Consider the following 27,578-nt stretch of genomic DNA (forward strand, 5'->3'; position numbering starts at 1 on the left):
TTCTGCTCTCATAAGCAAGCCTTGTATGTGGAAACAGAGGGCAAGCTCCCCGCCAAAGGGCCAGGGTCCTTCAGGTTATTAGTCTTAGCATCTCATCCAAATGAGTAAGGTTAGTACCCTCCAACACCCACCTGTGACGTCCAAACGGAAGGAGACCTTCTGTCCCCCGGCCTCACAGCTGTACTCCCCAGCATCTACCTTGCCCGCCTGCTGCACCAACAGCCTCCTTTCGCAGCCCGAGGCCTCCACTCGGACCTTAGAGCTGGAGCTCAGCTTCTTCCCGTCCTTGTACCAGGTCACCTCAGTCTGGGCCTGGTCCACTGTGCAGCTCAGAGTGGCACTGGCCCCTGCCTCGGCCTTCACCTCACTGCGAGTTTGCTGTTCCTTGGCGAACACCAACTTGGGTTCTAGGAATGGACAAGGCACACAGGGTCAAAGAAGTTGTGTAGGTCAGGAAGGCCACAGCGATAGAGTCTGAACAGGTGGCCAAAAGGCAAAACCTCCCCCATGCTCTCACTAGCTATACCCAGGAGAAGCCCCAGAGTCTCTTAGAACAAAACCAGTTCACCCATACATCCTGCCACCTATTCAGGGGCTGCTCCAGTGGGCCCTCTATAACAGAGTCTGAGCAAGGCTCCGAGGAGGAGGAACTGTGGCTCAGAACACGGACGCACCTGATCAACAGTGACAGTGGAAAGTCTCCCGCAGGACGGTGCAGAACATGTCCTCGTAGAGTCTCCCAAGCTCCGCTCCCTTGCCCGCTACTAACATCCTCAGCTGCTCTATTCAGAGGACACCTGGACTACCTGTGGCCCTTATTGCCTGGTCCTGAGAGTGGGAACCTCAAGTCTTGGGTCATTGGTGTTTGCTCCTCCACGCTGCCCCTCCAGTGTTTTGCCTAATGTCAAAGGCCCCTGTGGTTTTTATGCTCCCTTCAGAAAAGACCTCTCAATAGTAATCCTAAATATAAACGATCTCAACTCCCCCAACAGAGCATTGGTTTAAAAATAAGATCCAGGGACTAAAAAGATGACTCAGTGGCTAAGAGCACTTGATGCTGTTGCAGAGGACCCAGGCTCAATTTCCAGCATCCACACAGTGGCTCATAACCATCTGGAACTCGATATGAGTTACACCAGACATCCACATAATGCACAGATACACATTCAAGCAAAATGCTCACATATGTAAAATAAAATAACAAATCTAAAGCTATTTTTAAGTATGTCAATAATTGGCTTAATATGGAACTATTTGTAGTGTTTAAAACACACGCTTCATGGGAAAATATAGACTTAGGAGTGAAGGATAAACAAATGGAGGCAAGAGGGGTAGCTAGGTTTGCATTTCACTAAGCAGATTCCAAGCTAAAGTTAGCCCAAGGGACAAAGAAGTTCACTACAGCTTAGTAAAGGATGTAGTTCATCAAGAAGATGTCTTGCCAGGAAGTGGTGGTGCACGCCTTTAATCCCAGCACTCAGGAGGCAGAGGCAGGTGGATCTCTGTGAGTTCTAAGCCAGCCTGGTCTACAGAGCGGGTTCCAGGACAAGTTCCATAATTACTGAAAAAAAATCTGTCTCAAAAACCCAAAATGGAAGACAAAGATGTAATAATTGTGAATACACATGTGGACTGTCCCAGAGGACTGACCTGTGACGGCCAGACGGAAGGAGACCTTCTGTCCCCCGGCCTCACAGCTGTACTCCCCAGCATCCGCCTTGCCAGCCTGCTGCACCACCAGCCTCCTCTCGCAGCCCGAGGCCTCCACTCGAACCTTCGAGCTGGAGCTCAGCTTCTTCCCGTCCTTGAACCAGGTCACCTCAGTCTGGGCCTGGTCCACCGTGCAGTTCAATGTGGCATTGGCGCCTGCCTCTGTCTTCACCTCGCTATGAGTCTGCTGCTCCTTGGCAAACACCACCTTGGGCTCTGAGGATAGACAAGGACACATAAACAGGGTCAGAAACACTGTCTAGATCAAGAAGGCCACATGGGGAAAGACATGGGCAGAGCATCACTCAGCTTCTGCACACAGTGTCCAGGGAAGCCCAGGGCCTCTCAACACAAAACCCTGGTTTATCTCCATATCCTGTCGCTGCTGCAGGATCACTCAAGGGGAGACATGGTTCCACTCCTCCAATGGCCAGGCTGCGAATCAAGAGAACCACGTGTCCCACAGTGACAATGGAGAGTCTCCCGGGACTTGGTAGGCCATGCCTCACAGAGGTGAGAATCCCCAGGGCTCCACGCCCTTCCCTATCTGTGTATTGCCAGTTGTAGCCCTTGCAAGGGAGAGCCTGGGCCACCTGTGGACTCATTTGTAACTGCACTCATGTGTATATACCACCTACATATATACATAATTAAAAAGTAATAATGAAGTCACTCTCTAAGGGAATAGTACCAGGATCTGTCCAAGCCATAGCCAGGCTCCACCACCTCCACACAAGGCTAACTTCATACGGCAACACCCACCTGTGACATCCAGAAGGAAGGAGACCTTCTGTCCCCCGGCCTCACAGCTGTACTCCCCAGCATCCGCCTTGCCTGCCTGCTGCACCACCAGCCTCCTCTCGCAGCCTGAGGCCTCCACTCGGACCTTCGAGCTGGAGCTCAGCTTCTTCCCATCCTTGAACCAGGTCACCTCAGTCTGGGCATGGTCCAGCGTGCAGCTCAGTGTGGCACTGTTGCCTGCCTCTGCCTTCACCTCACTGCGAGCCTGCTGCTCCTTGGCAAACACTACCTTAGGCTCTGAGAACAAACACAAGGGCACACAGGGTCAGAGACACTGTCTGGGTCAAAAAGGCCACGGGGAAAAGAGCCGGCTTGGACAATGGAGGACAGAACTTTCTCGGCCTTGATGTGAAGACTACGACCCTCATCACAGCATAAGGCCTCCTGTCTCGGCTGAGTTCACTCCCCCAACACTGTCTGTAGACTTCAACTGTGGCACTCACGGCAGATGGATCTTTAGTCCCTGCTCTTACCGCCTTCCCAGTCAGATCTGGAGGTCAGTGCTATGCTGACTGCATGAAATGACCTACAGGTTCACTTCCTTTCTCTGGTCTCTGAAAAAGTCTCCATAATCATGGAATAACTCTTTCCAGGACTATTTGATGTTTTCCCAACAAAATTACTTGAAGATTTGGCTGCTATTCTGCTTATTTAAAAACACATGGGATTTGTTGAATTTTTATGTCCGTTTTCACAATTTGCTAGTAACCGGCCAAACTGTACAACTTTTCAGATTTATTACCATAAAATGTCTTATGGTAGCCTCTTAAAATAACATTTCTGCTGGGCGGTGGTGGCTCACGCCTTTAATCTCAGCACTCAGGAGGCATAGATAGGTGGATCTCTGTGAGTTCAAAACCAGCCTGGTCTACAAAGCAAGTTCCAAGACAGCCAGAGCTGTTACACAAAGAAAAATTGTCTAGAAAAACTAATGATGATGATGATGATGATGAGAAACGCTAGCTCGTTTCTCAATATCTAAACATGGACAGCAGTTATGTGGGCATCTAATAGAGCCCAGCAGTGTGGCAGTGCCAGAGGCCAGCTGAGATTGCAGCCCACCCTGTAAGTCCCCAAAGCTCCACCTACACACAAGGCAAATGTCTGTCTGTCTCAGACTTGTCCCTCTGAGGATCTGGAGCCAGGCACCAGCATCAGCAGCAATGTGAGGTGGGAGACGCTCACCCTTTACCATCCCTGAGTTCAGGGCAGGAACCCTGTGGGGATTCCTGGTACACTATCCAAACTGAAAGCAAAGGCTAAGTGGTATTTGCTTTAGATTATACTCTTTGTGTAAGAGAGGACAGAGGACTGAGATGTACTAGGTCCAGCCAGAGTCCCAGATGCCGTACAGAACAGCAAAGATGCTCTGGGAACGTGAGACTCTGGATTGCCCCACAGTAAGACCCTCAAGGCTGACAACATGGAGCCCTCTTCCTCCTATGTATTCATTCTCACCTAGCTGCAGGGGAAGAGGAAGGACGGGAATTGTGAACGATGAAGGTCAAAGCGATAAATCAGGCCCCTGTCCACTGTCTCATAAGGCCAAATAGGTACCTGGCACATCCAGGCGGAAGGAGACCTTCTGTCCCCCGGCCTCGCAGCTGTACTCCCCAGCATCCGCCTTGCCCGCCTGCTGCACCACCAGCCTCCTCTCGCAGCCCGAGGCCTCCACTCGAACCTTCGAGCCAGAGCTCAGCTTCTTCCCGTCCTTGAACCAGGTCACTTCAGTCTGGGCCTGGGCCACCTTGCAGCTCAGCGTAGTACTGGCGCCTGCCTCAGCCTTCACCTCACTGTGTGTCTGCTGCTCCTTGGCGAAAACCACTTTGGGCTCTGTAAATAGATAGGGATACAGTGAGTCAGAGACACTAAGTCAGCAAGGCCACCTGGGGGAAAGTCTGATGGTAGTGGTACCACTGGAGGGCAGAACATCACCAGACTCTACAGCCACTGTGCCCAAAAGCCCCGGTGCCTCTCAGCACAGACCCAGACCAGACACAGACCCTGCCTCTGCTGCAGGAGCTATTCTGGAGACTGTCCCTCTGATGGCTACTCCAGGGGCTCCGTGGTGGAGACCTGATGTTTTCAGCCCCTTCAGTGGTCCGTTGTTCCAGGCTGACCCCATTTATACCTGCATTGTCTTCAGATCCTAGGGGTTCTGTATGTATTTGAGTACCAGAGTCTCACCAGCTACATTCATTATCAATATTCTCCCATCTGTGTTCTTCTGCTTCTCGTGTGTGTGTGTGTGTGTGTGTGTGTGTGTGTGTGTGTGTGTGTGTTCTGGTTAAATCAAGAATTTTCATGAAGCAACACAACTGGTTCTCTGTAAGCCATGTTCTCATGTACTGGCTCTGAAGTGGTTCACATGGTAAGCCGTGGCCCAGTCAGCTCATATCGGTTTTCTCTGAGGTTGTCACCCAGCTCACTGTTGACGACAGCGTATGCTTTGCAGGGAGACTTCCAGGGCTAATAACAAATGTGCACTGCCCTTAGGGGAAGGTGGTCCTAGCTCTAGGCTTCACACTAATCCACGGGAAAGGAGAGGCGGGCCTATGACGGCTGTCAGTCAAGAGCTGGTCCAGAAGCCACTTTCATCCTGCTCTACTCTCCTGTGGCCACATTTGGTTCCGCTGTCCTGTTAGTGTGGCCTGATGATGAGGGCTGATCTCTGGAAGGAAACGCTCGCAGATGCTCATCTTCAAGAGAGCACAGAGCCTTTGCCATCAGTTTGTCAATCATTGTCACACTCAAACAAATACATTTAGATCCTGATCGAGGGATGAAATCAAGTCTTCTGTGGTTTCTAGTAGCTTCTTCAGGTGTTCATCATAGTCCCTCAGAAACATTCAACCGTTCCCTCACTGGGCTTCCAGTGTCGTTTGCTGGGCATCAGGTATGAAAACGGTGCACCTTCAGTTCCTGTGTGTTCAGTAGAATTTCGTTTTCCAAGGCTTCGCTGCAGAGTTTGAAGGGAGCGATGTCTAATGCAAGCTGGGTTTCTGTGCGAGGCATCCTTCCCAAGGCTCTCACTACACTGTTGGCCTCAGGAATGCTCTTAACTGGTGGCAGTCAACTCTACCCCTGATGGCCTGCCCTGCCTTGTCTTGTTGCTATTTCAAAGGAAAAGCTCTCACCCGAAGTGGGATGTTAGCTGCTGTTTACTGCAGTTCTGTCTTTCACAGTTGAGGGGAGGGGTGTTGATTTCTGTAAAGAATTCATGATGAATTTTACTGAAGAGTTTTCAGGATGAGATGGTGATTGATTTGTGTGTGTGTGTGTGTGTGTGTGTGTGTGTGTGTGTAGGCATGTGTGTGCCACACCATGAGTGTGTTCAGAGAGCAACCTGCAGGAGTTGGTTCTCTCTTCCCACCATGTGGGTCCTGGGAATCAGATCCTCAGGCTTGGCAGCAAACACCTTCCTCCACTCAGCCACCTCACTAGTCCCAGGAGAGTAAATGTTATGAAATCCTGCCACTCGGCACTCGCTGGATCTCTGTGCATTTCCCTCTCAGAGCCCAACCTGTGCCTTGTGTTGAGCCAATGCCTTATGCCTGGCCTCCCTCTCCACACAGCCTTCAACTCCTGCAGAGCAATTTTCTACCAGGCATTCAGTATCCAGCCCTGGCGTGGATGTGGCCTTGAGTTCTGCATCTTTTCCCTGTCCTGTTTGGTTTGCATGTCACATTGTTTGCATAAAATGATCCATCTTGCATTCCTCCTGTTTCCCAAGAGAGCTTCTGTAAGCATAGGACAATTTGTCTCCAGAACTTCTGGAATGATGTCCCTGCTGGCTGCAAACCCTGCCCCTGAAACAGTTCTTAGACTCCTGCTTCCATTTAGTTAACGCTTACAGCATCTGAGTTTTCAGTTTCTTCTTCTGTCAGCTTTGGCATGGTTCTCCAGGAATCAGCCAAACTGTCACAACTTGCCAGTTTTTTAAACCATGAAATCGGCTGACATATTCTCTTCAAACAATGTCCCAGAAAGAAACAGCAGACTGTTTTAACAGTTGTCCATGTTCACAACTGGTGGTATGGTTGGCCCTCTGCATCACGGATTCAGCGACACCAAACAGAAAATGCAGAGGTGGAACAGAACGGCATCTACAAGAAGCACAGGCTTGTTCTTATCATTAGTCCCCGGATAATACAGACAGCAGATGGTGGCCCTGACACTGATGGATACCGCCAGCCAGGACAGGAGCTGAGATGTCCAGAGAGAACAGGTACCCATGGCTGTGCAGTTAAGAGCATGGGCTGCTCTTGCAGACGACTCAGGTTTGGTTTCACCAGCCACACGGTGACTCACAGCTACCAACTCCAGGGGATCTGAGGCTGTCTTCTGAACTCCATGGGCACCAAGCACACACATGGCACACGTACATACGTGCAGGCAAAACATTCATATACACGAAATCAATAAATCTGGTTTGTTTGGGGATGGCAGGTTGTTGTTTTGTTTTGTTTTTTTAGTGTACGGACAGGCATGGGGAGATGACTCAGCAGTTAAAAATGCTTCCTTCTCTTTCAAATGACCTGAGTTTGGGCAGCTCACAACCACCTGTAATTCCAGCTCCAGGGAATCTGATGCCCTCTTCTGGTTTCTGCGTGTGCCTGCGCTCGCATGCACATACCCACAGAGACATGCACATGCACACACACACACACACACACACACACACACATCATTTTAAAAAATGAAATATTTCTTAGAAGAACATGTGCAGAACATGTGTGTTGGTTATACATAAATGCACCAACATTTTATATAAAGGGCTGGCACATCCGAGGATCCTGCATCTGTGGTGGGGGTCCTGGAACTAACCCTTAAGGACACAACACAAACCTGCAGGGTAAGAGCAGAAGTGCAGCCTACAATGACTTAGCATTAAGCGTCCTAACAAAAGGAAAATACGTGAGGTTTTCAGCCATCTCTATGCAACCAATCAGAAGCCCAGTGGCACCCAGCCACCAGGGACATACTGAGGCTTTTCCTAGCACTCCGGTCAGTGGCAGCTCTCACAGTAACATGGCTGCACACCACATCAGTGCTTCTCCACGCTAATTCTGTGCATCAGCTCCCAAGGGCTGATGAGGAGAATGTTCTGGTGAAAAACAACAGGAGCCCAGGACATGATCGAGAAGCCCACTCTGCCCTGCATATGTCTATCGAAGCAGATGACCACTCCCCGCTCTGTGCACTTCACACAAGCTGTGCAACCGTCCACCAGCAGGCAGGTTCCTACAGACAGGTGTGCGGGAGGCTGGCTTTCAAATCCCCAGAAAGGGAGTGAAGGGGAGCCCAGGAAACCAAAAGCTGAGAATAGCAAGAAAGCCTTGAGACAGTTACAGGTGTGACCGAGTACCTGGCCTGTGACTTGTCCTTACCCTGAGTAAGTGGCAGCTCTGGCTATGGAGAAACACACATGGCTCTGAAAGAGACCCTGGAAGTTCCAGTGCCCCAATCCAAGGACGATCACTCTCCCAGGTGAAGGTAACAAGGTCACCTTACAACCAAGAACCGAGTAATTCCAACAGAACCAACCAAAAGATGCTGGGCTGGCTCTCGGAACACACAGCTATCTACACCATGTGGACACCGCTCAAGGTATGTAAAAAGGCCTACACCTGCCTGTATTCCTCACGGATACGAGAAAGCAGGTGGGAAGGCAGAGGATGGTAATAGACAAAGTGTAACAGGAAGAACCCAGTGGTCAGCGATGCACCTGATCCAGTCATCATCTCTACACAAACTGATATCTCAACACCCACCTGTGACATCCAGAAGGAAGGAGACCTTCTGTCCCACGGCCTCACAGCTGTACTCCCCAGCATCCGCCTTGCCTGCCTGCTGCACCACCAGCTTCCTCTCACAGCCCGAGGCCTCCACTCGAACCTTGGAGCCAGAGCTCAGCTTCTTCCCGTCCTTGAACCAGGTCACCTCAGTCTGGGCCTGGGCCACTATGCAGCTCAGTGTAGCACTGGCACCTGCCTCTGACTTCACCTCGCTGCGTGACTGCTGCTCCTTGGCGAACACCACCTTGGGCTCTGTGGACAGAAAGGGATACACAAGATCAGAGCATTATCTAGATCATCCAGGCCCTGCACTCTCTGTCTCAGGAAAAACACCAAGGCCTGGAAACACAGGGAAAGTCAAGCTCCCTCATCCATCCAGAATACATTCCAAACCAGCAGAAGGTGCCTCAGATGCAGATAGCACCAAATACTGCGGATGTTTTTCCTGGAGGGCCCTGAAAAAGTTTAGTTAACAAATTACGCTTGGTAAGAAACTCGTTAACCAGACATGGTGGTGCAAGTCTTTAATCACAGCACTCAATAAAAAGAGAAAGGCAGATGTCTGTGAGTTTGCTGCTAGCCTGGTCTACATAGCAAGTTCCAGGCAAGGCCAGTCAAGACTACATAGTGAGACCTTGACTAAAAAAAAAAAAAAAAAAAAGCTGGGTGCTGGGGCACACACCTTTAGTCCCAATACCTGGGAGGCAGAGGCAGGTGGATCTCTGTGAGTTCGAGGCTGACCTGGCTCTACATAGTGAGTTCCAGGACAGCCAGGGTAACATAGAAAAAGAGTCTGCCTCAACCCCTCCTCCCAAAAAAAAATCATAACAGCTAGTGATAAAAATTAAAGAAACATAGTGTAACAGAAGCCCATGCTCTAGACCATTATCAAGTAAAATAAGGACCAAGAGAACAGAAGTGAAGAGATACCTTGGCCTCCACCTGGAGAACTGCTTCTTTCTGGAAGTTTCCATGTATTTCAGAACCACGGATGACAGGGGGTAGCAAAACCAGAGTAAAAAGTGTGACTGTCACAATGTGACACACACCCCGTCAGTCCTTTCTGGTGTCACAAGGCAGTTTTTTCCCTGCCAATTTTCTGCCTAATTTCCAATAGCACTCTTTCTTCTAGGCAGCCACCATATTTCCTAGTCTCACTATAGCGACGTGACAATAAATAGCATACACTCCAGACACTTCCCTTCTGCTACCTGCCTTCTCGCCACTTCTGGTAGGCTCTGCTGAGTCGCTGGGCTCTAATTTTCCAGTTAGTATTACTGCTCTATGTGACATGATCAGGAGGTCACACACACCACAGCTCTAGGGTGGAGGCCAGATGACATTGTGGGTACATTCTCTCCTTCCACACTTACGTGGATTCCGGGGACTGAACCCCACCCAGCTCATCCAAACCTGCTGGACCATCTCACCAGACCTAAATCAGTTTTCAGTTTCAAAGTATTCATATGTGTTTCATGGTGGTCACTGTGTTTGTTCTCTTGTTCCTGGGCACCGAGGTTGCTCAGCAGTAGAGCTGTGTCTCGCATGCACAGAGCTCTGTATTCCATGCCCAGCGCGTGCGCGCGCGCGCGCGCGTGTGTGTGTGTGTGTGTGTGTGTGTGAGAGAGAGAGAGAGAGAGAGAGAGAGAGAGAGAGAGAGAGAGTGTGTGTTCCAGAGTGTACATTTATTCTATTGGCACATACAGTCATCCCATAATTCTGGTGTTCACCTGTACAGTACAGAACAACCTAAGTACTTCATGAGAACTACATGAGAATACGTTGAATGTTTCCAACAAAAACACGATAAGCATCAAAGGAACTGGAGACACAGACTGCCCAAGTTTGACCAGTGCGCATCATTGACATGTTATCAGATCCCACACTGCACCTCACTGTCACTCTGTAGATCATTAAATGTTAAGTATGTCAAAATGATGAATTCAGACCTTAAGTGGAGTCACAGGAATACCTGCATGTCACTTTGAGGATTCTGTGCTTCTCTTTCTATTCTAAGTCTGGAACCCAACTATAGTTGGATTTGTATGTGGTGATCACTGGTCCAGTGTTTCCTCAGTATGGCTGAATAATCTCTCATGAAACAATCATACTGTCTTCAGCTGTTCCATGAGTCTTAAAGGGGAGAGGAGAGATGTAGGCGGGGTGGGGATGGGGAATCCATTGCTGTCAGAGTCCACCCTGAGCTCTGCTGTCTGCTCCTTCAGTCTGGTTGCCAATAACTGCACTGAGACACCCATGTCTTTACATGATTTTAGCATAAGCTGACCCGTGGTGCAGCAAAGTATCCTTGTTTTGTTCTTTGGATCTACTGTTTGGATCAGAAATGCTCCCCAAAGGCCCACCTGTTAGAGGCTTGATTCCCAGACTGTGCCACTGGGAGGTGGTGGAAAATTTAGTATTTAGGGGTCTTGTCGGACACTAGGTCACTGGGATTGTACCCTCCAAAGAGACTGTGGGACCCAAGCCCCTTGCTCTCTCACACACACATTCCAGCATAAAGCAAGTAGTTCAACTGGAAAGGAAGCCATATGCAGAGATAGTTTTTCTAAGGAGAAAAACACTAGGACCACTGGGGTCATCAGGGAATTTCCCACCACCTGCAAACAAGCCACCTTGACACATAAGCACTGACCTGTGACGTCCAGACAGAAGGAGACCTTCTGTCCCCCGGCCTCGCAGCTGTACTCCCCAGCATCCGCCTTGCCCGCCTGCTGCACCACCAGCCTCCTCTCACAGCCCGAGGCCTCCACTCGAACCTTGGAGCCAGAGCTCAGCTTCTTCCCGTCCTTGAACCAGGTCACCTCAGTCTGGGCCTGGGCCACTGTGCAGCTCAGTGTGGCACTGGCGCCTGCCTCTGCCTTCACCTCGCTGCGTGCCTGCTGCTCCTTGGCGAACACCACCTTGGGCTCTGGGGACAGATAGGGATGCACAAGGTCAGAGAACCCAGACTATACATCACCCTTCTTCAGGGCCTGGGGCTCATCAGAGCCCAGGCATGGCCAAGGCAACACTTCCCATAATTGACAGATCATCACGTGATCATAAACAAGGTTCTGTGTCACATGGGTCCCAAGCTGCATTGCTGAACTTTCATGTGTGGAAGGCCTGGGCATGCAAGTTCTTGTCACTGCCCTAAGAACCTGCAGGCCCACTCTGATGCTTGCTGGCAGGTGAGCTACTGTAGCCCTTAAGGCCATCACTGCTAGTGTCCCTTAACAATGCCTATCCTGACATTTAAGGACAGAACTCTGACTCTTCCCTGCCTTGGAACCCCCAGAAACTTCAGGCCATCCATGGCTTCCCAGCCCTCTTACATTCAGAGACCACAAACAGCAGGAGGAGGCACATTTGGGAGGAACGGCCACCTCAATCCCAAACCAGAAACCCACATCTTTCTGGACCACAGCGGAGAGGAAGTGCAAGACAGCAAAATGCAATAAAATCAAGCAGGAAAGAGTGGCCACATGGTGTATGGCCTTTTCCAAAACTCAAGGACAGGGTGGAGAGGGTTGGACCACATTCATGGTCTCATGGGAATTATGATATGGCCAGCGAGGGCTCCCAGAACCCTGGGACAAACAAACACTGAGGTCTAAGGACAGGGAGAACACCAGCCCAAGATACCTGAAATGTCCTGGAATAGCCCCACTGAGCACAACTCTGGCACCCACCTGTGACATCCAGACGGAAGGAGACCTTCTGTCCCCCGGCCTCACAGCTGTACTCCCCAGCATCCGCCTTGCCCGCCTGCTGCACCACCAGCCTCCTCTCGCAGCCCGAGGCCTCCACTCGAACCTTGGAGCCAGAGCTCAGCTTCTTCCCATCCTTGAACCAGGTCACCTCAGTCTGGGCCTGGGCCACCGTGCAGCTCAATGTGGCACTGGCGCCTGCCTCTGCCTTCACCTCGCTGCGAGCCTGCTGCTCCTTGGCAAATACCAACTTGGGCTCTGGAGACAAGGAAGGGCACACGGTGAGAGAGACAATGTTACCTACTTCACAGACACCAATTCTCCAAGTTTCCATAAATTGTGTCCTTGGAGTCATGGACATCAGGTGCCCAGTGAGATGTTAAACTGTCTACACAGACACAGTGTCTTGTCTCGGTGGCTCAGATATGCATTTGGAAGTTATCCTGACTCAAGATCCAGAAGAAAGCAGCTGGGCTATTCCAGCTCTCTACCTTTGTGTCTACTGTCTCTGCCATGTTTGCGGCAGACCCCATTGCTCGGTGATACATCCCAGAGCTGGCAGACTGTGTGCTCTGCGGACAATAGCCTCATTCTCTGCTGGTTTTATCCATACATCAAGTACGCACAAGCATCTATTCAGCTCAGTGAACCCCAAATGGACCTCTCTCTCCGCACAGAAGTGAAACCTATGAACAAACAGAGCATTTCAGCTCCCCATCCACAGACTGTCACTACATAGGCAGGCAGAGAGAGAGAGAGAGAGAGAGAGATACAAAAAACACACACATACACACAAACACAAACATACACACACTCAGATACATGCACAGGTGTAGGCACACACACAGGGTCACACACACACACATAGAGCCTTCTGCCTGGGCTCTGAGTTCACACCTGTTGGGCCAGTTACATGCTCTATAGTGTTGCTCCACTCAGTGGCAGACCCCAAAATTACAATGATGGTCCCTTAAGGTAATATTACCCAGCAACATTAGAGCTATCTCCATTTGTGTGACTGTACTCTGTGGTACCCACGTGATGGGAAATCACCCAACAACAAATTCTTCATCGCGTTTATTTTGTTATATTCTGGCGAGTTTGTGTGCTTTCGTTTGGCTTGTCTGAAGGACCCATCCATGCTACGTAGCATTTCTTCATTAGGTGAGGGATTGTGGTACACGACTTTAACTGGACTACACAGTGAGTTCCAGGTCAGTCAGGGCTACATAGTGAGAGCCTGTCTTTAAAACAAGAAGCTTGTTCCTTTACGCTGCTACATGCACCAGCATAGGAGTTATGTACCAGTCCATGGGTTGTACCACATAAAAACCGTAACTGAATGACTTTCCCATTCCTTCTTATGGCTCATTTGGGCCGTTCACCTGGAGATACAACCAATAAAGCTGCTATAAACATACTTAGTGTCCATGGAGATGGCTCAGTGGTGAGGAACTCAAACTGCTCTTACAGAGGACAGAATTCAGTTCCTAGCACCCACTGAGGTGGTTTGACAGAGAATGTGCACCCCCCCCCTCAGGATTGAATACTTGGTCCCCAATTGGTGGAAGGTCTTTTGGGGAAGGATTAGGAGATTTGGTCTTGGAGAAAGTGTGTTGCTGGCAGACTTTGAGGTTACAAAAGTCTCCAACCCTTCCTCGCATGTCTCCCTCACTTTGCCTCCTGCTTGAAGATCAAGGTAAGTTCTCAGCTGCTCCAGCCAACACGCCTGCTGCTTGCTGCCACACTGCCCCACCACGATGGTCCAATTAAATGCTTTCTTTATGAGTATGTCTTGGTCACGTGTTTTGTCAAGGAGGTAGAAAAGTAACTAATTACCCATGTCGGGTGGCTCACAACTGCCCGTGACTCCAGCTGCAGAGGATCCAATACCCTCTCTGCACTCATACGCACATAGCCGTACAAGGCATATACATACACATAAATAAAAATATGAGTGTCTTAAGAACATCCTTGGCTACATCTTTGGTGATGGAATCAGCACAAAGGGCTCTCTGGCTTTAGGGACACTGCTCTATTAGCAGGTCCTCCAGCTCCCACCCCATGCCTGCTGTCATCCATGTTCTTAACCTGTGCCTGCTTCATCCGTCTCTAATCAGAACCTATGTCATAGTCATAGAGCACCAGCTTCCATGATTCTGCTCACTTCTGCATCTGTAAGATGTTTTCATTTAAATTAAAATGATTTGTCCATGAATTGCAAAGGCAATTTAATTACATTAAATTCTAAATGAATATTTTATTAAGACAATTTACATAGGAAATGCTGTAATTTTTTCATTAGCATAAAATCTTCAAAGGCACATGTTATGTGGAAAAAATGCAGGTGAAGAGAAAATGCGATCCCAGGCTGGGGAAGCACCTCACTGATTTATTCAACTATCTCCACAGGCAAGGTTAGCAGAGGGCCTCCTGAGGGGCAACCAGAGCTAGGAAGCCTGCAGTGAACCACAGAGGCTCACACTTCACCATCTCATGAGTGGGGCACAAACTTATACCATGAAGATAAAGGTGCACCCATCCATGAAACAAGATTGTTATCAAAGCTGGCATGGTAAAGGAAGCAGGTGACCTAGACTTGGTGGTGAGTGGTATTTAAGGCACACACAGCCAGGGACCTTGGTGTGCAGTAGTATTTAAGGGACACACAGCCAGACAAGTGGAACACTGACATACAAAAGATCTAAACCATTGGAAGGAACTGTGAGCAAGAAAGTAGGCGCCCAGCACTCAGGGAGGCAGAGACAGGTGGATCTCTGTGCGTTCGAAGCCAGCCTGGTCTACAGAGTTAGTTCCAAGACAACCAGAGACACACAGAGAAATCCTGTCTTGAGAAAGAAGAAAGAAGAAAGGAAAGAAAGAAAGAGAAAGAAAGAAAGAAAGAAAGAAAGAAAGAAAGAAAGAGGGAAGGAGGGAGGAAGAGAGGGAGGGAGTGGGTGCCTGAGTTGTGGCACACAGAGTGCTGGGGAAAAGCATCTGTCACACCTGGCTACTCCCACCCCTGCCTTTCTATGCTAGCTAGAGTGTGACAGTGAAACCAGACCTGAGTCTAGGCACAGGGTTTCTACAAGAAACAGGAGGTGGGAGGGACCACAAAGTAAACAAACAAAAAGGAAAGCAATCAATGAGGCGGCTGACATCTCCTATAGATAGAACTCAAATTTATGAGGACAAACCCCCAATGAATAGTGTGGAGCGAGGTTCCACACTCTAGAACTTTCCCTTCCATGGTGGGTGAGTTGTGAAGCTGCCTAAGAGGTTACAAAGCTACCCGAGTCGGTTTGTGTTGCTAGAACAAAAAGCCTGAGGTTGGTACGTCATTAAAATAAACAAATAACTAAACTGGGTTTGTTCAGTTCATTCTTCCAAAGGTTGAAGGAAACAGCCCTGGGACTGGCTTGGCTCTAATGAGGACACACAGAGGAGAGCAGCAATGGGAGGAGACTAAGAGGGAGCTGTGGAGCAGTCTCTGTGCACTGTAAAGATGCATCACTCTCATTGGTTAATACAGAGCTGCCTGGCCTACAGCTCGGCAGGAAGAGACTGGGTGGGAGACCCAGAGCAGGAGGATGCTGGGAAGAGGGCTAAGGAGTCTAAGGAGATGCAGAGCAAACAGGATGGGAAGTCTGTAGATGAGGTAAATGGGTCTCAGGCAGCACACAGATCAATAGGAATGGGTTAATGGCCAAAAACAAGCCTAAGCTGTCGGCTGAGCAGTTATAATTAATATTAAGTCTCTGTGGTTATTTGGGAGCCAGCTTATGGGACAGACCCGGCTAGTGGTACCAACGAAAAGCTCTGCCTACAGGAAAGGGACCTGAGAGGTGACAGACACTCGGGAGAACCCATCCACACCAGTCCCACAAGACCTGGCCCACTGCATTAGCTACTCATGAAGCTAGAAGTTCCACAGCCTGCACCTCCATCGGGGCCTACCCTGTAAATGTCTCCCATCTCAACACATGGGGAACCAAATGCCAGCACGCACGCCTATATGAGAAGCCAGTCACCCAAACCCGAGCAGAGAGCAGCAAAGATGCTGCTCTTCCAAAGGTCCTGAGTTCAATTCCCAGCAACCACATGGTGGCTCACAACCATCTGTAATGAGGTCTAGTGCCCTCTTCTGGCCTTCAGGTGTACACGCAGACAGAATATTGTATACATAATAAAAATAAAATAAATTTTAAAAAAAAACTAAAAAAAAAGAGAGCTGAACAGCCAACAGAAGAAAGGCTAGGTGGGACAGGCAGAGGGAATAAATGGGAGGAGGAATCTAGAGAAGAAAAGAGGAGAGAAGATAGGGAGAAAGGGAGACTTCCGGAGTCAGTCAGCCAAAGTCAGCCAGGCAGTCACCAGACAGACAGACATGGAAGAAGCAAGAAAAGTAAGACATACAGGGGGAAAAGGTAAAAAATCCCCGAGGCAAAGGTAGATAAAGAGAAACAGGTTAATTTAAGTTAAAAGAGCCAGCCAGAAACCAGCCTACGCTAGGCTGAGCATTCAAACTAATAAGAAGACTCCGAGTCATGTTTTGGGAGCTGGTTGGTGGTCCCAAAGACAAAGCCTGGAGCACCCAGAAAATAGAGGGACTAGAGGACATCAGCACAATCAGCAGTCGGAACATTAAATGTGTCTAAGTCAATAAAAAAAAATTCCCTGTCACACCAGGACAAGAATGGAAATGAGAAAAGCCCCCAACTGCAAAAATGGTGGGGTCTAGTGGGACATGGGTGGGTCATGGGGCTGCCCTTTCAGGACCAGCAACAACATTCAATAGAGCTGTCAGACAAGGGTGCAGTCACAGAAGGAATAAAACCAACCGTGGTGATGTGGTGAGGCTAGAGCTCAATGGTGGAGGATGTAAGTAGGTTGTAAAAGGCCTTGGATCCAACACCAAAATGTATGTGTGTATTGTGTGTGTGTATGTGTGTGTGTGCACGCACACGTGTGTGCACAAGAATCCATAGATTCTGTTCAATCAAACAGAAATTATAGCACTGAAAAATGCAACAATTAAAAGCATATTTACTTCTGGCGGCGTTGGTAGTCATTATGTGTACTGTAACGTAAGATTAGTGAGTCGGAAGCACAGAGGATTGTAACTGAGCAGAGAGAAGCACGTGTGTGACAGTGGGTGTAAGAATATGAAAGGGTCAGCCAGAGTCACAGGAGCCCTTCCAAGGACAGATGGCAGATGGGACAAAACAGCCAAGACCAAGAATCCCCACAACAGAAAGACATAAACCCCCAGGCTCAAGATGATTCAGCCCCCAATATGAAGCAAACCATACGAGGTCCTCACTGGAACACTACTGTCTTAATCAGGGTGTCAGGTGCTGTAAGACACCGTGACCAAAAGCAATCTGGGGAGGAAAGAGTTTAACCAAGCACAGTCTACCATGAAGGAACTCTGGGCAAAAACTTAGGTAAGGAACCTGAGGCAGGAGCTGATGCAGAGGCCATGGAGAAGTACTCCTCATGGCCCGCTCAGCCTGTTTCCTTCCTTTCTCCCTTCTTCCTTCCTTTCTTCCTTCCTTTCTTTCTCTTTCCTTCAACTGTGTAAAGAGTTTTCGTTTAATGTATAAAACTAGACAAAATTATTTTGGGGGATTCCACCTGTGATCCCTTCACTGTCCACTGAGGCCACTCGAGTTCAAGGTTTCTGAAACTAACCCGTTCTCAAAGAAAGGTCTTTAATCCAGTTGTGCTATCAGCCTATGATTCTTCTATTCACTCATCCCTCTTTGAATCAAACACACACCTAGGACAACTCTGAAGTTCTCCACCAGAGGACCTCTGGCAATTCCTTCAAACAATGTACCTTAGGAATCCTCCTAGAGCAGGTCTGTTCTCACTTGCTGGCGCCCCTTTTCTCTGAAAATGAGTTCATGCCCTGTTCCTCCCTAACTGTTCAGAATGCTAATCTGTATGTAGCATATGCCAGTGCTACACTGAAACAAGCATCCATCCAAGGGATCTTCCACTCCAGCCTCATGTTCAAACTTCATCCACGGGCATCCCTGTTGAGCAGCCTTGGGTACCAAAGCTCATACTGGACAATCGGCTCCGGGTTGCAGAAGAGGATTTATTTGTGCACCTGCTTCCCATGCCAACCTGCTTTCTTACACACCCAAAGCCACTTGCCCAGGGTGGCACTGCACACAGTGGACTGGGAGGTCACTGTTTCAGAAAAGGCACCACAAACCTGCCTAGAAGCCAGTCTTATGGAGACATTTTCTCAACTTACAATCCTTCCTCCCAAATGACTCCGGCTTATGTCAAGCTGACATAAAACCAACCAGCACAACTGCCAAAAATCAGTATTTTCAAACAGAAGTTTCGAGAAGCCACATAGCAGGAGACCCACTGTAGCAGACACCAAGGGGCAGAGACCTTCAGGGGGAAACCAACGCTGACCCAAACCTTGGCTCTGTAACTATCTGGCTTAGAAAGTCAAAGCTCCTCTGTGCCCACCTTAAAATGGGAATAGTCAGGATTCTTTCTCGTAGAATTGCTGAGAAGTTCAAAGCCTTTTACAAATATGACGCACTTCACAAAACCAAGGAACCCAAAAGAGACCAGCAATTGCGAGCAGTGACTATAGGTGAAGCTGGGAAAATAGGTCACAAGGTAGTGTCTCACCCTAATGCCGGATATGCACACTACAGAACACGAAAAAAGGAAGGGAGGGAGGGAAGAAAAATCTACCTGTGATATCCAGACGGAAGGAGATCTTCTGTCCCCCAGCCTCGCAGCTGTACTCCCCAGCATCCGCCTTGCCAGCCTGCTGCACCACCAGCCTCCTCTCGCAGCCCGAGGCCTCCACTCGAACCTTCGAGCCAGAGCTCAGCTTCTTCCCCTCCTTGAACCAGGTCACCTCAGTCTGGGCCTGGGCCACAGTGCAGCTCAGTGTGGCATTGGCGCCTGCCTCTGTCTTCACCTCGCTACGTGTCTGCTGCTCCTTGGCGAACACCACCTTGGGCTCTGAGAACAAACAACATCAGAAACCATTTGAGTTATGAAAGTCACATGGAGAAAAGGCCTGGATGAGGCTACCGGGAAGCAGAGGGGAATGAACTCCCTCAAACCTCTCAGCATTAAACCACAGTTCATCCACACATCCAGCCCACCGCCTCAGGGGCAGTTAAGGCAGGGCAGAGTCACTGGTGAAGGACTATGGACTAGACACTACTTTATAACAGTAACTCGGTGCTGATAAGTGAGCCACTGCCCCACGAGCTGCTCAGTCCTCATCTGCAAGCATAAATCAGATTCGAAGAGTTCAGCCCGAACAAGGGGGAAGCACAGTGGTAAAGCACTTGCCTAGCGGGCACCAGCAGGATGAGCACACGCATGCGCACGCATAAACATAGACATGCGTGCGCATGCGGACACACACACGTGTGTGCACGAGGACGGACACACACACACACACACACACACACACACACACACAGCATCTGTCTACCACTCCACAGGTCCTCGTGTGTTCCACAAGGAATCCAGGAATCCTGAACTAATAATGCAGGAGCTAGCTGTGTGGTTTGTAAGGAGAAAAAGTCCATGGGGAAAGCTAAAGTCACTCCTGACCGTCCAGAGACTGGAAAGTTAACTAAGAACAACTGCAGTAGCTGGGCGGTGGTGGCGCACGCCTTTAATCCCAGCACTCTGTGAGTTCAAGGCCAGCCTGCTCTACAGAACGAGTTCCAGGACAGCAAGGGCTACACAAAGAACCCCTGTCTTGAAAAACCAAAAATAAGCAAAAACAACAACTTCAGTTACCTCTTGGTAGCTGTGAGAACAGAGAACTCACACAGTGATTAACTGGACTTGAGGTGCCTACAAGGTCAGAGGACAGTGTCGCCAGCTCTGAGTTATAGGTCGATAAGTACAAGCTGGAGTCAGAGATGAAAGAAGAGGGGCTTCCGTCCCCTAACTGGACTGGCACTGCAGGCGATCTCTCTGATTGGACCAGGAAATCGGGAGACAGGATATGGGGCTCTCTAATTGGCTGACTAAAATGTAATTGCCTCGGTCTCTGCCCAGTTTCTGCCAGGAGTCCTATAAAAAACCTCCAGACAGGGCTGGAGAGATGGTTCAGTTAAGAGCTCTGGCTGCTCTTTCAGAGGTCCTGAGTTCAATTCCCAGCAACCACGACGTGGCTTACAACTATCTGTAATGAGATCTGGTGTCCTCTTCTGGCCTGCAGGCAGACTTGCAGATAGGATGCTGTATACAAAATAAATAAATCTTTTAAAACAAACAAAAAGACCTTCCAGACAAAAGAAGTTTGAAGTCTTTTCTTCTCTGGGATCCCCCGCTCACGCTTGGGGGTGGGGAGGGAGGCCTTTCACTTTTCCCTAATTTCTCTTAACAAAACCTGCTTCCACTTTGCTGCTCCCACAAGTTATCCGAACCTCCGAATCTCTTATGTTCTCTGGCATAAAGAAACAAACTAAGAAGCATTGACTCAGGCTGACTTTTGGTGGTCATTGAGTTTCTCGTGCCTTACGTCTCTGGGTCAAGCACAGAAAGGTCTTTGAACTGAGAAAGGTCTTGTTCTCAATCCTGCATTAGTCCCAGGCACAGTGGGGGAATATTCCAGAACACCTAACTGAACCCTGGCAGCCCCAGGTTCAGTGTTGATATAGTTTCAAATATGATTATGTGACTGACATTCCTCCTTGCCCTGGCTGAACATGAAATAAAAATTCTCTTTAAAAGACAGCTCATGCTGGACAGGCTGAGACTACAGAGAGCTGTGGGAGGGACCTCAAACAGACATTGGTTGCTTCAGACTGACACACAAGTAGGACCAGAGTCCGTGGCACCGAGCAACACTGGTGGAACCTAAGAAGGTGCTGAGAACATAAAACAGAACATTATAGCATTAAGACACCTCCTGAGGCACACAAGAGGCCCTGACTAACCTGAACACATATGCACCAAATGCACCTGGACCAGGCCACCTAGATCAGACGCAGGGATGTGTTTGGCAAAGGATGAGGCAAAGATGATACTCGGTGGAAAGACACCAGGGCCTACCTGGCCATAACCAGGCTCATGACATCTGCAAACTAATTTAGTATCTCAACACCCACCTGTGAAGTCCAGACGGAAGGAGACCTTCTGTCCCCCGGCCTCGCAGCTGTACTCACCAGCATCCGCCTTGCCAGCCTGCTGCACCACCAGCCTCCTCTCGCAGCCTGAGGCCTCCACTCGAACCTTTGAGCCAGAGCTCAGCTTCTTCCCCTCCTTGAACCAGGTCACCTCAGTCTGGGCCTGGGCCACCATGCAGCTCAGTGTGGCACTGGCTCCTGCCTCTGTCTTCACCTCGCTGCGAGCCTGCTGCTCCTTGGCGAACACCACCTTGGGCTCTGGAGATAAACAGGGACACACAGTTGCTATAACTAAGTTAAAATCCACCGTGGTTCCCAAACTCTGGTGACTCAAGGGTCCCATTCTGTTAGCTTTTGATTACGGTTTTTAACTCTGAGCAGTATATCCATTGCCAATTCTTTCAGGAAGTTTTCGTAAATGGTAAACTCTCTAAAGATACTTCCTGAACATGTGCTATTTCACCCTCACTCCTGAATGACAGCTTAGCAGGCCATGAAATTTGCGGCTGACAGTTATTTCCCTCAATACTTTGGGCACCACGCCATCACTGTTTTTGTTTCTTTTTTCTTTTCTTTTTTTGTGGAAAAGGTTTATTATTCTGTGCAAGTAGGTTTTTAATAAACTATTGGCTTCTTGTTATAGTAAATTATCAACCATCTCATTGCAATAGCATTTCCCCACCATCAGAATCTGGAAGAGATCTGCCTTTCTCAAATTATCACTTAGTATTTTCTTCCCCATCATCAAAACGCAGAAATGGGTTTTTGAATAGCAATTAGCCATTTACGGAAGCCACAGGATACAGATAGTCATTACACAAGCCACAGCTGAGGCACTGGCCAAACACTGCCAACAGGTGTGGGGAAAGATGTTGGGTTTTAGAAGCGATGTATTAAAGGAGTTAGAATATACAGTTCATGCCTTCTGAATCCCAAATGAAAGCCTCGCTGCCGTCCTGCCAGACGCCATGGTAACTAAAACATCGCTCCAAGGATCAGGTACCCAAAGTGGGCAATGGATTAAAGCTCCCTTATCAATACTATTTTGGAAGCATCATCAGAACAGAGTTTTAGTGATGGATCAGCCTGGGCTCCATTCTGAACTGAGAATTTTACTTAGCACTAAGACTCTCAAGCATCTGAGAAAAGCTGTGAATCCGGCTTTGTTGCTCCTCGAGGGAAATTGGATAGACTTGATGACACCTGCTTACCTCCCCATCGTTCTAGTTCTGCTACCAAGTAACTCAGTAATTGATCAGAGTATTTAAGCAAAAATGAAAACAAAAGCGGACTTGCAGCAACACATCCTAGACAAATGATATTTTTTTAAATGTCAAGATAAGGAGCATTACACAGCAGAAAAAAATAACGACATCATGAAATTTGCAGGCAAATGGATGGAGCTAGAAAACATCATTTTGAGTGAGGTAACCCAGACCCAGAAAAACAATTATCACATGTACTCACTCATAGGTGGTTTTTAAACATAAAGCAAAGAAAGCCAGCCTACAAATCACAATCCCAGAGAACTTAGACAACAATGAGGACCCTAAGAGAGACATAGATGGATCTAATCTACATGGGAAGTAGAAAAAGACAAGATCTCCTGAGTAAATTGGGAGCATGGGAACCATGGGAGAGGGTAGAAGGGGTGGGGAGAGGAAGGGAAGGGAGCAGAGAAAAATGTAGAGCTCAATAAAAATCAATTTAAAAAAAAGAAAAAATGACAAGATAAATGTAAATCATAAAATCAAATGTACTCATGAAGGGACACCTATTTTACATTATATTTAAAAACCCTAGAGACTGCCAACTGTGTGTGCTTACCATAACATCTCGTCTGGGAAGCCCATGAGGGGGTTTCCTACAAGTACTCACTGCCGTGGTAAAAACAATTATGTGCAAACTGCAAGGTCCCTAATAGCAGCTGAGAGTTTATATACAGAAAGTTGTCACTATCTAATCAAATATGCAAGAGAAAGAAACCCCAGAGTTCACAGCACAGAACAGTAGCCACCACTGGCTCCCACTCCACGGCTCTTCCCTTTGTGACTGCTTGACTCCTTCATCTGGTCCTCACTTTCCCACAGCCCAGGAGTCTGAACGATCTTTTCAACAGGTTCCTCAAAGGTACACTGAACACCATCACAGGTTTTTGCACTTGCCTCTATGAACAACACGGAATGCTTGCGTGCAAATTTCAGGCCTTCATTTCTATCAGCGTCATGATTTTCCTTACCAATTTTATTTCCAACTAGCATGTTTACTATGTCACCTCTTGTACCGAATGTTTCCAATCCATTTAGCCAATTATCCAGTTTAGCAAAGATGTCTCTTCTGGGAACATCATAAACTAATATAACTCCTTGTGCGCCTCTGTAACAGCTGGGTTAATGCTCTGAACCGCTCTGAACCAGCCGGATCCCACACAGCAAGTTGAGCGTCATTCCCATCCACTGAAATCACTTCACCTTAAAGTCAACACCTATTGTTGCTGCAAGTTCTGGATTAAAGGTGTCATCTGGGAACATCAGGAGCAGTCTGGACTTGCCCACCCCATGCTCACCAATGATGAGGATCTTCAGAGTGGTCAGCACATCCTGTGCCCGGTCTACTTGGACCTGTCCCTGTCGGTGTTTCCCGACAGCCTGCACATGTGCACCTCTGTGACCACCGTTTTTTTGTTTCTTGTCGCCCCAAGTCTACACTATACCTCACAACTCCCTCTTCCTTATTTTTCATGCCTCTTAGTGTTGCTCCACTCACCCCTACAACAGTTCTCAAACCTCGGCCTCCTCTCTGTGTTCAGAGTCACTGTCTCTCCTAACCTCACCACCTCCTGGAGTAAAAAAGAGCCTCACACCTGCTCTCCTTGACTTTGATCTCCCCTCATCCAAATCAATTCTCCATTTAGCCTCTTAGAAGCTAAATGTATCATCTCCATGTTCCTATCTCCAGAAATCTAAAGAACAGAGGACCACTCCCCTTAGTGGACACCTCCGTGTGTCTTCAAATGCTCCCAGGTATGTGGGATGGCCCAACAGAATAAGTGTGTGCTTTTGAATGCATTTCCAATACAAATTTGACGTTCATTTTTCATTTCTATGATAAGAGAAATTGAAGCATTAGCCCCAGTCCTGTGCCACCAAAAAAGAGGAAGAAGAAAAAGAAGGAGGAGGAGGGAAGGAAGGAAGGAAGGAAGGAAGGAAGGAAGGAAGAAAGAAAGAAAGAAAGAAAGAAAGAAAGAAAGAAAGAAAGAAAGAAAGAAAGAAAGAAATTGGTCAATGGCTTACAGTAATCTGAGGATGAACAGACATGGTCCAGAAAAACCTCTGAATCTGGGTCACAGACAGCCAAGTGAGAAATCTTATATCACTGTTCCTCACCCTCTCTACTCCAGTGTGCTTTTGAACCCAGGGGTGTGTCTGCAGCTGCAGACAGAGCAGGGCAGACCAGGCCCCCAGACAACCAGCATCATCTGATGTATGTATGGATTTAGTCTCTGAGCTTCACTCACGGGTTGTCTCCATTTGTTCTGAGTTCTCAGTGCAGAGCACTGCTCCCAAGAAGGACCATAGGGCAACTGGAAGTCTTTGCCGAATTCCAGGCTTCCATGGACAGTGAAGAACAGCCTGTAGCAAACAAGTCTAACCAAAAGCTGAGGAATGAAATTCCACAGAGGGCTTTGGAGTGTGTTGGTATCTCCTAGCACAGTGGCCATGCTCAGAAAGGCCTGCACACCTGGGCAAGCTCAGTGAAGGCCTGAGGTAATGCTGAGTTCAGTGTACAGGTCCTGCTCAGGAAAAGTTACATTCATGGATAACAGCCACAGACCTGCCCTGTCCAGTCACATGGTGATGAATATCTCTTCTATGGCCCAGCTCAGAGATGTCACAAACACACAGACACTACCAGCAGCAAATGATGTCGGTAACAATTTTAAATAAACCTTTTCTTTGAAAGAAAAGAGTATATTGGAATAAATAAAAAGTTAGTTCTTTGAAAAAGATCAATAGAACAGACTAACCACTGTCTCAACTAAGAAAAAAGAAATAGCTTGATTTAATAAAATCCAAAATAAAAGTGAAAACATCAAGACAGACGTCCCACAATTACAAAGGCTCTCAAAACACATTGTGAATGATTGTATGTCAGCAAATTAGATAACAGCCCTCCAGTGGTGGCACATGCCTTTAATCCCAGCATTCGGGAGGCAGAGGCACGTGGATCTCTGTGAGTTCGAGGCCGGCCTGGTCTACAGAGCTAGCTCCAGACAGCCAAGGCTGTTACACAGAGAAACCCTGTCTCAAAAAAAAAAAGATATATACATATATGAAATTAAAAAAATACATTCTTAAGGTAGAATTAAGGAAAGAATTCCATCACAGTGGTGACATTGAAAAATACACAACTTAGTGATAAGTTCTCAAACAAATGCAAGCCCTATTTGCTGAAAACATCACTGAAAATATTCAGATAAGTAAACAAATGGAAAGGCATGCCATAGTCACAGATCTGAAGTCCTAGTCTTAAAAAGGCAGTACCTGAAGCTGATCTGTGTGGTCATGTAAACTATGCATCCTCACTTGGTAAATTTGAGAAGGGACATCAAAGTTAACAGAAATTCAGAGTAACTTGGAAGACCAATATAATCTTTTTTAAAAGAAAGAGGAGCTGAAGAGGTGGCTTAGTGGTCAAGCACTGGCTGCTGCTCTTCCAGAGGGCCTGGGTTCTGTTCTCAGCACCACACTGCAGCTCACAAGGGCTCATAACTCCAGTTCCAGGGATCTGATGCCCTATTCTGGTCTTCATGGGCACCAGGCGCAAGTGTGGTTCTCAGACATACATTCAGGCAAAACACCCATACATGTAAAATAATAAAGTTTTAAGAAAACAAACCAATTTTAAAAGAAAAAAAGGAACAAAATTAGTGGAGTTCCATCTCCAGTTTTAAAACTTACTGAACCGTCACAGTTCACCCGGGGCTAGAGACACGGCTCAGCAGTTACGAGCATGCGCAGCTCCTTCAGAGGACTGGAGTAGTGTTCCCAGCACACACGACAGCGCACAGCTACCTGTGACTCCAGCGCCAGGAGTCTACCGCACTATGTTTTTCTCCTCGGGTACTGCACACATATGGTAGGTATACAGACATGCGGGCATCTTTTTTGCTTACAATGATTTGCCAGGCATACTGGCACATGGCTTGATTCACATCACTTCGGAGGCAGAAATGGATACAATTTCCATAAATTTGAGACTAGTCTGGCCTATGTATCAAGTTCCAGGCCAGCTCAGACCATATGGTCTGACTCCCTCCTCACCCGCTAAATACAGAAAAAAGTTCACAGTGACCAGTTAAGCACTGGTCCTAACTCTCTCCCTATTTAAACATAAACTCAAATGTATCAAAGAACTGAACATAAAACCAGACGCCATGAGACAACTAGAGGGGAGTGTGGGGAACACATCACAGTCAGTGTATTGATAAAGATAATGGATTTGGGCTAGGACCCCAAAACCAAAGAAACAAAAACTAATGTAGCATGTGCATGCACACAGGCATGCACAAGTGCTTGTGCACACGCACACACACACACATACACTCAGAGAGAGAGCACTAGTCCTTCCATATCCTTCCTCTTTTGAAAGTTGAAGGTGACGGTCAGAGCCATGTGTAACCATGAGGCAGAAAGAATTTGAAAGAAGATGACACAGAATGGAAGCTTGTGACTCTTGATAAAAAGTCAGAAAGGGTCACCCAGATATCAGTCCTGCTGTGACCAGACCCCTGTGCAATGGGACATGCCACCCTGGTGCCCAAAGAAAGGTCTCCTCTATGCTCTGGGGACAAGGAGGGATTTTTTTTTCTTAACTGTGGCCAAACAACAGAGGTAACACTATGGTCTCCCAGAGCAGAGTTTCAAGAGATTCTGCACCCTGAGGGAAACCTCAAGAAGAAGCCTGGATGGCCCACATAGAGACCACCACTCTAGGGACAAGCTATTGCCAAGCAAGAGAGAACACAAAGGGAGGCATAGGGCTTCCAAAGCAGCCCTGAGGTCAGCTCCTTTGCTAGAAAGGCCTCTTGTCCCCTATAGCCCCTTTCTTCAGGGCCATCTCAGTGAGGACGTCAGATGCAAACACACGCACAGCTTGGATTCCCAGCCCCAGGGACACCACACTGGACAGAAATGAGCCATCAGCACAGACCGCATGGTGTCTCCTACCCCATGAACTAGAGAGACAAAAGTATACTTCTTGTTCACGCCTCTGAACTTGGGGTTGCTGATTACTTGTGGAGAATTATCCAATACACACCCTTATGCAGCCTGTGCAACACACCCAGCACCCGGCCCACACTGGACCGCTTCCCCCGGGGTTGTCCCATAACAGAGTCAAATGTCTAACCAACTGAC

At 48.1% G+C, this 27,578-nt stretch overlaps 1 protein-coding gene and 1 pseudogene across 1 annotated transcript in view; both read right to left on the minus strand.

Annotated features, from left to right (window-relative positions):
* The window catches only part of Obscn (obscurin, cytoskeletal calmodulin and titin-interacting RhoGEF), a 140,684-nt gene that overhangs the window by 97,646 nt on the left and 15,460 nt on the right, over window positions 1-27,578 (minus strand). The window contains 7 exon segments of the mRNA XM_050163756.1: window positions 132-407; window positions 1,651-1,926; window positions 2,473-2,748; window positions 4,069-4,344; window positions 10,963-11,238; window positions 12,002-12,277; window positions 21,142-21,417. Coding sequence (XP_050019713.1) covers window positions 132-407; window positions 1,651-1,926; window positions 2,473-2,748; window positions 4,069-4,344; window positions 10,963-11,238; window positions 12,002-12,277; window positions 21,142-21,417 — 1,932 coding nt within the window.
* LOC126514697 (ras-related protein Rab-18-like) lies at window positions 23,154-24,476 on the minus strand (annotated as a pseudogene).

The sequence above is a fragment of the Alexandromys fortis genome, unplaced genomic scaffold (genome assembly GCF_014885135.2).
Source record: "Alexandromys fortis isolate MF-2015 unplaced genomic scaffold, M_Fortis_MF-2015_v1.1 scaffold_149, whole genome shotgun sequence".
Lineage (NCBI taxonomy): Eukaryota > Metazoa > Chordata > Mammalia > Rodentia > Cricetidae > Alexandromys > Alexandromys fortis.